At 38.1% G+C, this 12,789-nt stretch overlaps 1 protein-coding gene across 1 annotated transcript in view; it reads left to right on the top strand.

Moving 5' to 3' along the window:
* LOC104390118 (vesicular inhibitory amino acid transporter-like) overlaps positions 1-12,789 on the top strand; it is a 28,032-nt gene that overhangs the window by 8,721 nt on the left and 6,522 nt on the right. The window contains exon 2 of the mRNA XM_009999215.1: positions 9,572-9,727. Within this exon, the coding sequence (XP_009997517.1) occupies positions 9,572-9,727 (156 nt within the window). The remainder of the gene's footprint in view (positions 1-9,571; positions 9,728-12,789) is intronic.

The following is a 12,789-nucleotide window of genomic DNA, read 5'->3' as shown; positions in this document are numbered from 1 at the left end:
CCTGCCCGCTCACTGCCGCCACCTGCCCGCCCGCCGCCGCTGCTGCCAAAAGTCCCGGAGCCGCTGAAACCGCCGAGTTTCCAGGGTCTACAAACAGCCGCGCCGCAGCTACGGGGCGGGGGGGCGACCTGCGCTTTGCGCCGCTGCGTGGTGAGATATTTCTAGCTACCCCAGCTTATAGGGGAAAGTACAATCCTACCTTACCTGCACACAAATCGCGACCCTATACGGGAACTGCGTCGGGCATATTCCTCCCCCCTCCTTCCCTCACTTAAATAAGTAAATAAGGTGTGTAACTAAGGTGTACCTGTATATATTTCATGTGTTGTAATCACTCCTTTTGAACCTCCTGCCCCAAATTGCTTTGTTTTCCCCACAATAAACCATGCATTTCGTTGGAAATATTAGTAAGCACTGAGCAAGTTATTCACTCAAAAAAGTCAGGGCATAAGCCCCTGTCTCCTCTGTGTGAGGCAATACCCACGTGTGGATCTCTCAGCAAATCCTGATAAGTTAATACACTCCAAAAAGGAGATATAATAGGTCACGGATCGTGACAGGGGCTCTAAAACTGCACATAGCAGGTGGGGTCTCCTGAGAGCAGAGTAGAGGGGGAATCACCTCCATTGACCTACTGGCCATGCTCCTTTTGATGCAGCCTATAACATGGTTGGCTTTCTGGGCTGCAAGTGTACGTTGCCAGCTCATATTGAGTTTCTGATGAACCAACACCCCCAAGTCCTTTTTCTCTGGGCTGCTCTCAATCCATTCTCTGCCCAACTGTAATTATGCTTGGGATTGTCCTGACCCATGTGCAGGACCCTGCATTTGGCCTTATTGAATTTCATGAGGTTGGCATAGGCCCACCTGTTAAGTCTGTCAAGGTTCCTCTGGATGGCCTCCTTTCCTTCCATTGTGTCAACCACACCACACCGCTTGGTGTCATCAGCAACCTTGTCGAAGGTACACTCAGTTCCACTGTCCATTCCACCAGCAAAGATGCTAAGCAGCACTGGTCCCAGTACTGACCCCTGAGGAACATCCTTAATACATAGTCTGATTTACTCATCCACAAGGTTAAACTCTTACCTAAGCACTAATAATTTCCCATCTGCATCACAGTAGCACATTCTTTTCTGATATTGCCAAGTTTGCTCCATGTACACCCACCTGGAAAGCTGATGCTGTTCCATACCCCATGAGTCCAACAGGTCTTGCAAGCATCTCTTCAACCATCAAATCAAATGCAAACTACTCATCTTTTCTTTAACAATTTACCATTTATCTTTCTGCATCTATTGACTCCCATCTCTGTTCTTCCAGTTACAATTACTATTGTCAATGTATTAAATATTTAAACACACGCTCCTATGAACTTATATGAAGATATTGATTTACAATTCCTCTAATCCTCTTAAAAATGTTCTTATGCTGAAAATGTCAGTTATAAGCTATGTTGAAATCATCATTTATTCTCTTGACTCTCAGTTCCATATGGACTCATTGTTTCCTTGACTCCCCTGCCTCTATTTGTTTCCTGTTGTATTACTCCTGGATTTTAAATTCCTTGGGGAAGAGACCATATTTTGTATTTTGCACAGTGCCATGCATGATGGAATTCCTATCAATGACTTCCATGTACTCCAATAATGAAAAAAATAAATTGAAAGTAAGATTCAAAATGCTTTCTATTTTACTGAAACTCTTTACAAAATAATGATTGTTTAAATATGGCCTGTGGTAAGTCAGTCTGACATTTGGTGCAATTTCCTGCTTTTTTTTCAATATAGGATGGATTCTCCCTGCCCATTTTAGGGGCTGAGATAAATCAGCAGACAAATGTGGTAAGAGTATCTTTTGAATATTCTGCCACTAAAACGAGCATTCCATCTTTTAAAAGTCTGGATGGTCAAGAAACACTGACAGAATCAGGACATCAAAGATAAATGGATGGTAGCATTAGGAAAATTATACCCTTTGAAATAGTAGACATTACCAAATGGGATCAAGTAACTGTCAGCTCCTTGAAAGCAATGTTCACTTGATTCCATGGGAGAAACCAAAGTACCACGACTTGTTGCAGAACAAGGATCTCTGGCTCCCTCAGGTGAAGGGAATAGCTGATGTACTTTCCTGCTACACTAGAATCAAAATAATCTACCATGCTTTTTAGTCTCATCAATCCCTGAGAGCTGTTTAACAAGCTGAATAGAAACAGATGGCATAATTTACTGTGTTTTAATTCATGGCAGGTCACATGGTATTTAAAAACACTATTATTAAGCAACTTTGAATTCTTATATCTGTTATATCTGATTATTTTTTTGCTGTGATAATAAATTTGGCCTTTCAAAACAAAGCCCAAAATATATATTATAATTATTTACCAGCCTCTCGTGGCTGAGATCACTAGTACACTTGTGCTTCTCTATAGTACATGCCATTGACCAGCTATCACTGATCGAAAATATTCTTCTTAAAAATATTATTTCTGTCCCTATCCTTAAACTTATGAGGAGTGTAACTTCAGTGAATTTGAATTAATAAACCCTACTTAGACTTGTAAATTCTGCAAAGGTAACATTCCTCCCAAGAAAACAAGAACATAGTGATAAGCAGCAGAAAGTGAAATATTGTATCAGAAAACATTATTTTCTTGTTTTTTTATAAACTACCTTCACTTCCATTTGTTGATTTTCCAGAGGGAGATCATTTTTCTTAGGAAAAGAAAGGGTGAGTCTTCGGGTTCAACAAGGAATAAAGGATGACAAACTCAACATCTGCAGGTGTGTTTGAGATTGTAATGCAGAAAGTGAAGGGTATCTGAATTATTATAATATACTGATAGAAACAGAAGCAGTAATGTTTCTGTGTTAGACTTTCCAAATGGTAAATTTTCTTCCACACAATTTGTAGATGGTTAATCTACAGTTTACTTTAATGTGTATAATTCATGACAGCAGGAGATTGACAGAAATGGCACAATCTTTGTCCGAATGAGCAAATGGAGCTATTTGAGAAAATAAAAAGCCCTAAACACTGATTACACACAGTACCGAAGATTGCATTTGTAACTTAGTTTTAGCACAGTGATCTGTATAAAATGTTTTGCACCCAAAGCTAAATGCAAGAAATTTACTGCTATTTGCATCTATTCTCCCTCATCTCCCCACACACGTTTCTGGGAAGGCAATGTTTCTCTGTATTCTTGGCCAGTGGCACTAGTTTTGCCATATGTACAATACAGTGTTCACTAAACAGCTAACAAAAACCACCTAATTTAATATTTACTTCTCAAAAATGTAAACATCTCAGTCAAAGTACAGAAACATTCACTTCAATCCATAAACACACATAATCTGATATACATTTCAATTTCTCTTATTCCGTTTCTTGTATTGACACAAATAATGGCACCAGCAGATTATGTTTTGTGTGTCTCTAGAGCAAACATTTTTGGTTGTTTTATGTTATCAGTAGCAACAGTAGCCTCAGCTTTTGCCTTTACTGTACATGCATATTTCCATTCAGGATAAGTTTTTTTATTGCTCAGTTTTTCCCTCTGGAAACATTTGTGATTCAGGTTAGTTCCTTCCTGATAAGCAGAGGAAGCCCATTCTAGTTTGACTATTTCAGACTAAATCTGGATATTTCAGAAATGATGAGTAGTCCTCCTGAAGCCCAAATTAATGTGAATATGGGTGTAAGAATTATATGATGCAAGATATTTAATTCCTCTTTCATAAGAAAGTAATTTATATTTATAAGAAGTTATTTATTTATTTTATAATTACTTTTAATTCTGTCATTTTACTGCTTGTGTCATATGTAAAGGTTGGCACTGAGATCTCTTCTATCTCACTTCATTTTAAAACCATTCTCATATAATTTTCTGCATGATTTCTGCAACTCCAAATGATATCTCCCCTGCCACCTTCCCTTACGGGACCTGAAAATTTTCTTCTAAACTTTAATTGGGATCTAGAGTTTAAAATGACTCCTGCACTTGTTACTTTTACTTGGCTGCTGACTTTTTTCACTTTTCCTGGGAAGCCAGCTGCTCTGTGGTCTTCCTTTTGTATTTTTTATTGTTGTCATCTCAAATAAAAAATAAAATACCTGCACAAAACGTAAGCTTCCCTCCACTGCTTGGATGGGATTTCAGAGACTCTTTGCTATCTCCTAAATTGTGAGGAGCTGACATTCCACCCCTGAAGATTTCCTTTCCTAATCAGAAAGGGGAATCAGCTGCATAATTCATGATTTCCCTCTAGCTTTCTACTTATTCCTATCTTATACCTATTATTAGATATTTTTCATATCAATGAGTTTTTCTCACAGCCTCTTGTCCATTATATTCTCCTACTCCTTGTGCTTTCTCATATGGTTCACAACCTTATGTTCTAGTGTTCTTCAGTTTACCTGATAACACCTTTTTCCTTTTGTCCCTGCCTTCCCTGGTGGCCAAGTTATCCCGTTTCTGGCTCCTCCTTTGCTCTTCCTGGGCACCTCACAGTCTCATGGCCTTAGTGAAGGAATTAATCTCATTCTATAGACAGCATAGAAAAACAAGCATCTCTGATGGAGATTCACAAATCTTAAAATAAGTCCCCTACACTGTTGGAATGCATAGTCCTCTGGTGACCCTTATTTCTATCTGTCCTTTCCAGAGCTAGCAGATTTGCTTTACTTTTTGCTGTATTTAGATAGGTGAGGTTAGGAATCGCATTCTTAGTGAGTGTGCAAGATAGATTTGTCAGGTATGTTTTCTCTGTTACTATGTGTTCTTGTTGATTAAATGTCTGGTTTAGGCAGAAGAAGTTGGGTGAGATTAATTCAATTCATAGATCCTAAGAAGTGATCCCCTCTTTGGGTACCCAAAAATTAAAAAAAAAAAAAAGTAGTCCTTTTAGTAACTTTAGTCACTGAGTTTTCAGCTAAAATCTATTCATTTCACCTCATGAATAAATTGGGATTTTGCCTAAAAATTTGAATGCGAGAAATGAAAGTTATTTAGAAAAAGTAACAGAAAATAAATGCAGTCTTAAAATAAAATTCTCAGATATGAAATCCCTACAGCTCTCAACACTGAAGCAAGAACAAAAGAGAGATCCAATAGAGCTGAGTTTGCCCTGCACTGTCAGAACGGCTCATGTTAAGAAGAAATTAAACTTTTTTTAAACTTCTGAAGCAATCACTTAAAAAATTTTGTTTTAAGAATGAAAGAAGTATTTTTATCTCTATCCATACAGACAGTATTTGTATCTAAAAGTTAAAACCAAACCTGAGGTCTTTGTTAAAGGTCAAAAACAATCAAGGTCCCCAGTTTGTTCATCCAGAGCTGTTGTTTCCAGACAGTATCCTGTCTCCACACCTTTCCAGTGCCCCTGCAGAACAAGAGAATAATTTTTTTTAGAGAGGAAAATATAAAGAAAAGAAAAAAACCACCACAACCCACAAACACCAAAAATAACATAGAAAAGGAATATAACTTACTTTATAACTCCAGTACTTCTGTTCACAGACCAGTAGAGGCACATTGTCACTGTCTGACTCAGGTCCAACAACAATGCTCTCGATCCCCTCCCCCTCCCACCCAGGTAGAGAAGGAGAGAGAGAAAAAGAGAGAGACTTGGCTGGATTGAAAACTAAACTACACAGCTTTAATTAAAACACTAATGAATGATACAAGAAAATATATACAATGATATACAAATATGTTCAGATACAGGCAAAAGCCTCTCGCCTCCCCGCACCCCCAGCAACTCCCACAGTACTCCCCTCAGCTGGGAAGATGTCCTGAGGAATCCCAGAGCTGCTGCTGGAGAAAGCAGAGAGTGATGAGGGTCAGGAGAGCTCGAGCCTAAGGGCTGACGGTGATGGATAAAGAGAGTCCTTCCCTGATGCCGGCCATGGACGGAAGAGAAGGGAAGAAGAAGAAGAAGGAAGGAAGTTGTCTTCCCGTGATCTACTGACCTTCCTCTGAGCTTACGTAGATATATGGAAAGGAATATCTCTGGCCAATTTTGCTGTCTGTCTAACTCAGCCTCCTACGGGGTTGTCATAGTTCTCCCCATAGTGTCTGAGCCGGCAGAGTGAAGGTGCGGCCTTGAAGCCTCAGTAGTTAGAAAAACATTCCACTGTCTTATCAACCTAGCAGAACACACTGTTGCTAGTTAAAAGAAAGCTCACTGAAGGGGAAAAAAAATCAGCAAAAGGAAAATCGGCTTCATCCTGGCTCAAACTAGGACACACATGAACAAGTGGTCAAGAAACACTGTCACAGCGTGTACAAACAGAATCAGAAGTCACTTCAGAAGTAGTAATACTTCAAGTATTTTACATCTAAAGACTTAAAAAAGACTTCTTCAGCATGCATTTTATATGCCATATGCCAAGTTTCACAATGCATAACTATATAAAAAATTTAATATATAAATAGAGAGCTTAAATAGCTTTGCTTTTATGCTGAGTATTCAGGGCATGCCAGGAAACTCAGTTACATTTCTTTTCTAACCTCCAATTTTTCTCTTTATTATTAATTATTCACGTTTGGGAATGTTTGTCTAATCTACTTGGAATTCAGGGAATTATTCTACTTTGTTAAATTCTAAGAATGATGTGATCTTTTATGTCATTGTAGGAGAGAGACACCTCCATTGTGGGAATTCATTTACAACCACAACTTCATCTGTATCATGATGAAATACCAGCAGCGAAATAATTTGCTACTTCTCTTATCCTAAGGGTAGAAGCCTCCAGGGGTGCCACTGAAGTTTAACTAAGGGTAACAGAAAAAAAGCAGCAGGGTTTTGTTGCCTATACCCAGCCTGACTCAAGACAGCATCTTTTCTCACATATTCCAGAGGAATATACTATGATACTCTGTATAAGTTTACTTATTCCTAGAGATGAAAAATAATAGTATTTATATCCTTCATCCAGACTTTTAACTGTATTCTCTCCAGGCAGTGCTATAAGAGAAATTTCCCCTTTTTACATCAAGCTTTGGGAGTCATCATAGTTTGAGTAAGAGTCCACCTAAAATTTGTTGTCAGGTCTGTGCTGAGGGAAGAACAGGATAATAGTAGCCAGAGGAGGATTCAGGCACCTTTCATTCTGCATTCAGCCATGAAAAATCCTATGCCTGCTTTCAGAAAACATAACCCAGCTTCCAAAAGATGTAACCTGGCTTCCTTTTCACCTTTCAGAGGTGCATAAGTTTTGTTCCAGTGCACAGTTCTTTGTAGTAAGAGTTTAGGGGTTTTTTTTCATTTGCTCTTCAGCCTTACTTGCTGAAGTAACAAGAACTGTGGCTTGTCCCAGACAGACAACATCCAAGAAGAACTGCTATAAAGCCAAATGCTTTCTCCTAGCCTGAGTTTGAACTTTCTCTGCACATCAGTTGTTCTTTTCATTATGTCAGTGCAAACTTAGATGAAGTTACCTGGCTCTCCACAGCTTTGCTTTGCTTCTGGAATCCCAAAGTCTCCTCTCTGCCTCCCTTCAAGCTCTCTTGACCACATTTTCATGGAAAATCAGTCACATGTTGCTGTACGGAATGCCTTGAGTACTTGTGTGCCTTCAGGTGAAAATCTGAGAATCTGTGATGGGTTATGATGTGAGAAATAGTTAAGTAGCCAGTGAGTCCACCTTGGTCACCTCAAATAACTTTAAAAATAATGTTTGTTTTAGTTTTGACTGCCTTACTTTTTTCTTCTCTTTTTCCTCTCTACTACATAATACATAATACAATTCCTCATTCTTCTACCAAAGCTTACTTTCTCCCTTGGGACCACGCAAAACGATACATTCTCTTAAAAGGTAATTTGCTTGGGAGATTTGGGTGATTTAGTGCGTTCCTGGAGACAGCTCTGATTTTATGCAAAGTAACATTTTCATCAAACCATGCAGAATTAAGCACCATGCATATAATTTCCATTTTAGAACAAATATTTAAACCAATAGCAAAGCCAATGGGATCAGCTGTCACACTTAATAGAAGCAATTCTTTTTTTGTTGAGTCATTTTCTTTCCTCTGTTCCCTTTCCTAATCTTTAGGAGATTCTTAAAGCTAGTCTGGCCACTAAAAGGAGAACATGATCAGTGGCTTTTGTCAGTGAAGTGGACATACACATTTTCCAGTGAACGCCATGTGACTTCCTGACTTGCTTTTCTTACCACAACATCTCCTGGGCAGTCTATCTGCCTTATCATCTGCTTAAGGGATCAGAAAGATTGACAGAACAACACTTCTGAAGTTTCTCTCAGCATATAAGTTGATTGCAGGCATTAATCACAGCATAAACACCTTAGTCACTTTCCTCCCTGCAGCTAAAACAGGCTGGCATTGGCAGAGTGAAAGAATAAGACAAATCAGGAAAAACAGGATTGCTGGGGTCTAATTCAACCATCCCTGAAGTTAAAGGAAGATTTTTCACTGACATTAAAGGAGATGGATCTGCTGCTAAGGTCATACAGGCCATGGACAATATTTGAAGTTCTCTACAGAACAGCTTGTAGTATTTCTTAATTCAAACTCAGCTGAGATGTGAACAAACTGTGAAGAGAGTGGGAATGCAAATGAATTATTTTTCCTGTGTCTGTAGAGCAGTGCTACAAGTCTGGGTAGCCAACTAGGGAACTGGAAATTCTTACTGCTGAGAAGAAATAGGATATAACTGATACTGCAAAAACATGGTGGGATGCTTATGGGACTGGATTTTAAAACTAATTAGATAATACATGTTAACAAAAAAAAAAAAAAAAAAGTAGGTAAAAGAAGAGAGGGTAGCACTGTGGTAGATGATTATCTGTGTTAAAGCTATTGTTTGGAGAGAAAAGTTGTATTGTTCTTGGTGACTTCAGTTTTAAAGACTTACACTGGAGCTTGTCTGCAGTCTGTGGTAAAACATCATTAAAGTTTCTAAAAATGATAGATGATCATTATCTAACAAAAGTGATTGAACTTAGCATAAGGTAATTTTATTTTGAGCCTCATTACTTTGAATAAAGATGAACAGATCAGTGGATCTAATTACATTCATTATAGGAAAACAGAGGACAGTAATATATATACTTGGTACTTCAAAGAAGTGAATTTTACAATCCTGGAAAAAAATATAGGAGAAATAATTGATTAGGAAGAATAAATACAGACAGCAAATTGTGAAAGCAATTTGAAAGTTGTTTAACAAGAATTTATGAGATGTCTGGAAGCCACGATTCATAATTTAGAAATAGTATGCCCATGTGTTGTTAAAAGCCCTCCTACTTCAGGTATGAAGTGAATGTATAAAATAAAATAAAATAAAATAAAATAAAATAAAATAAAATAAAATAAAATAAAATAAAATAAAATAAAAATAAAATTAAATTAAAAAAATAAAATAAAATAAAATTTAAAAAAATGAGAAAGAGAGGATGAGAGTAATAATTGTAAATTATAAATTATGAAGCACAGCAAAGAGATATAGTAACACAAAAAACACTAGGAAAAAATGCATCTCCCAAGGATGGAGACCTGGCAGTTGTCCTTGTTGAACTTCATGAGGTTTGTGCACCTCTCAAGGCTGCCGAGCTTCCTCTGGATGGCCTCCTTTCCCCGCAGCATGTCAATTGCACCACACAGCTCGGTGTCATTGGTAAACTTGCTAAGGGTGCACTTGATCCCATCAGCCCTGTCACCAACAAAGATGTTGAACCAGTCCCAGTACCGATCTCTGAGGTAAATCCAAGACCTGTTTGTTAGCACTAGTGAACATGAACCCCAGAGACACAGTGAGTATGTAGCTGCCAGCATCCATTGTCCTCCTTGGTGCACAAAAGTGATTTTGAAAAAGCCATGAGGACACATGAATCAGTGATTCTGGGTTTGTAGAGGTGAGAACAGGTAAAATCAACTTAAGAGGTTTTCTAATGTAATATCACCGTTCTTTTCTCTGAGAACTCTCACTGAATATTGCAACTCTGATTTTCTACATTAGCAGCAGAAGGAGGTTCTAAATTTGTTCTAACTCTGAGAAAAGGTGCAGCTCTTCATAAATAGTCTCTGTAGACAGTCAGGAAGATACACTTATGTCATGGTTTGGGCCGAAGATTTGAGACAAAGGGCAGGGAGGTTTTCACTCACTGACTAAGGTCACAGGCAAACCAGGCTCAACTTAGGGAAAAACAATAATTAAATTTCACACTAATCAGATGCACACAGGACACAGACAACACAAAGAGCAGGGCTTACATACGTTACCCCCACTCCTCCCTTCTTCCCAAGCCCAAATTACTTTGTTCCAAATTTCTGTACCTGCTTCCCCCCAGCGGCACAGGGAAACTGGGGATGGGGTTTAGAGTTTGTTCAGAGTCTGGTGGTTCCTGCCACTCCTTCCTCCTCAGGGAGAAGGATTCCTCACAGTCCTCCCCTGCTTCCCCATGGGATCCCTCCCATGGGAGACAGTTCTTCATGAACCTCTTCAACATTAGTTCCTCCCACGAGGTGCAGTCCCTCAGGAGCAAGCTGCTCCAGCGCAGGCTTCCCACAGAGTCATGAGTTGCTCTGGGAATAGTCACCTGTCCTCAAATCTGTCTCGATGCTGCTAATGACTTACCTTAAAATAGGTGTCAGTTATACATTGAGGTGTCCTTTTTGTCCAAGCTTACACTTGGACAATTAACTATAGTTACTATTTTAAATGGATGTTAAAATGTATCTCATTAACATTTTAAAATCAGAATGCCCAGCAAGATTGCTCTTGGGAAACATAGCAAAAGGTACATCTGACATGATATTTTTATGCAATCGCTGTTATATAGGGAATTTCCAGAATATTGGGGATATCATTCCAGTGTTTAAAAAGCCATTTAATCCTGACTAGTGAAACCTGGCAATAATTCTGAGAAAAAGAATGTCATTATTAATACAGGTTATAATTGAGAGTGAATAAAAAGCTAGGAATATAGTTCATGTCAATCATTACTCTTTTGGAGAAAGAGTCCTTACAGTCCTTATTAAACACACTTGATATAAATATTTGATTAGATTGTAGGTAGGCAGTGAAAGATAAATAATATATTTAGACTTTTTAAAGGAGTTTTGACACATTAATACACAACATTCTGATTTAAAAATTAGTGCAACAATGGAATACATCTTAGATGGATTAACGACTGCATAAGTGACAGATCCCAAAAAAGTAACTATCAATGTGGATCTTTTATCAAATGAATGAGTTTCTAGTACAGTTAGGAGTTTACCTAGTAGAATAATTATCATCAGGTCCAGTATTAAGCAATGAAGTCAACAGTGTTCTGGAAGAAGATACAAAATAACCATTGATCACCGTGTGGCTGAGAAAGGAAAAAGACAGTGGAGATAAATAAGTAGCTTTGTTATCATGGCATGAGATTAAAGGATTTGTTATATTCCTTAATTTAGTGTGAATAGTTGCCCATCTTTGGAAGTGTTGAAGGACAAGTTGGATAGGATTTTGAGCAACCTGGTCTAGTAGGAGTTGTCCCTGCCCATACGGGGGGGTCAAATTATATGATCTTTAAGGTCCCCTCCAACCCAAACTATTCTATAATAAAATTATTCATAACACAGGCTTGCATTGGTTTGCAACAAGGTTTATTTTAAATGACAACAAATTCTGGACAGCATAATTAAATATCTTGTGAAAATGTACTGAAAAGCAGGGTTCTTGAATTTCTCTGCCTAACCTAAGTTCATGCAGGGAATCAAATACATAGTTGGGAAAATACTCTTAAATTAACTGTTCCAGTGGAGTAGCTACAGATGGTAAGAACGGCAGCTAATTCAGAGTCATGTCAGCATATTAGCATGTATTCTGCATACAGGAGAGCTGTATTAACTAAATAATTTTTAACTAAATCCTTCTTAATTTCTTAATGTCTTTTTCAGTCTGATTAAGTCTTAAGGTGAAATCTTTTTCTCTCTTTTATCATTATTTTTTACTCCATTTTATTTCATTGTCTTTTGGCATGTCTCAACTCTGACTATGATTAGATATTCTTTATTAATTACCTTTCAATCTGCTTTCTTTTTCAAAGTGTCATATTTCAAGTTAAAACAGCCTATGAAATTAAGCATTTTACTTGGGACCAAAAAGGTCTTCAAACTGAACATTAAGGATTTTTGATGTTTTCTCCAAGTGCTTGACTACACTCATTGATGCATTTTTCTAAACACATTTTATCCTTGGGGAGGTACTTGCCCTGAGGTTAAGAAGTGCCAAATGGTGATATGATAGCAGAAGGCCCAGGTTTTGCATTCTACAGTAATAGAAATACCTAGTATTTTTAAGCAGCCAGCCTTGATGGTGTGGGAAACACTCTCAATGCAGTTCAAATATTGCAGTCAAATTGATAACAGCAAAAATGTTGTAATGTCCATATGTAATTTGGAAATCCTGATCCACTTGTTTCAAACTGTTCTATCAAGACTAGTGAATGGGTTCTAGCTGGGAACGACCTTTCCTCACATGCTTTTTCCACCCTTGTCCTTGCCATTTCTTCAAAAGCTGATCACCAGTTCAGCCCACAGTCCCTCTTTCTTCAGCTACCTATGCCTAAGTCTACTTTGGATGTTTGACAAGGATCTCCACCCAGGCACAACCCTCTTCCATCCTTAGACTACGGAAAAAATACCCAAACTTGCAAACATTTTGAGAGGACAGGGAAGATGCAGGGTCCCTCCCTATACAGGGTAGATGGACTGGTGGCAAATAAAACAACTACTCAAGCTAAGCTATGATAGAGCACTGTTTCAAAAAC

This window comes from Chaetura pelagica, unplaced genomic scaffold (genome assembly GCF_000747805.2).
Source record: "Chaetura pelagica isolate M959 unplaced genomic scaffold, ChaPel_1.0 scaffold90, whole genome shotgun sequence".
Lineage (NCBI taxonomy): Eukaryota > Metazoa > Chordata > Aves > Apodiformes > Apodidae > Chaetura > Chaetura pelagica.
Note: the sequence above shows the minus strand (reverse complement) of the source record. Positions and strands in the feature narration are given on the sequence as shown.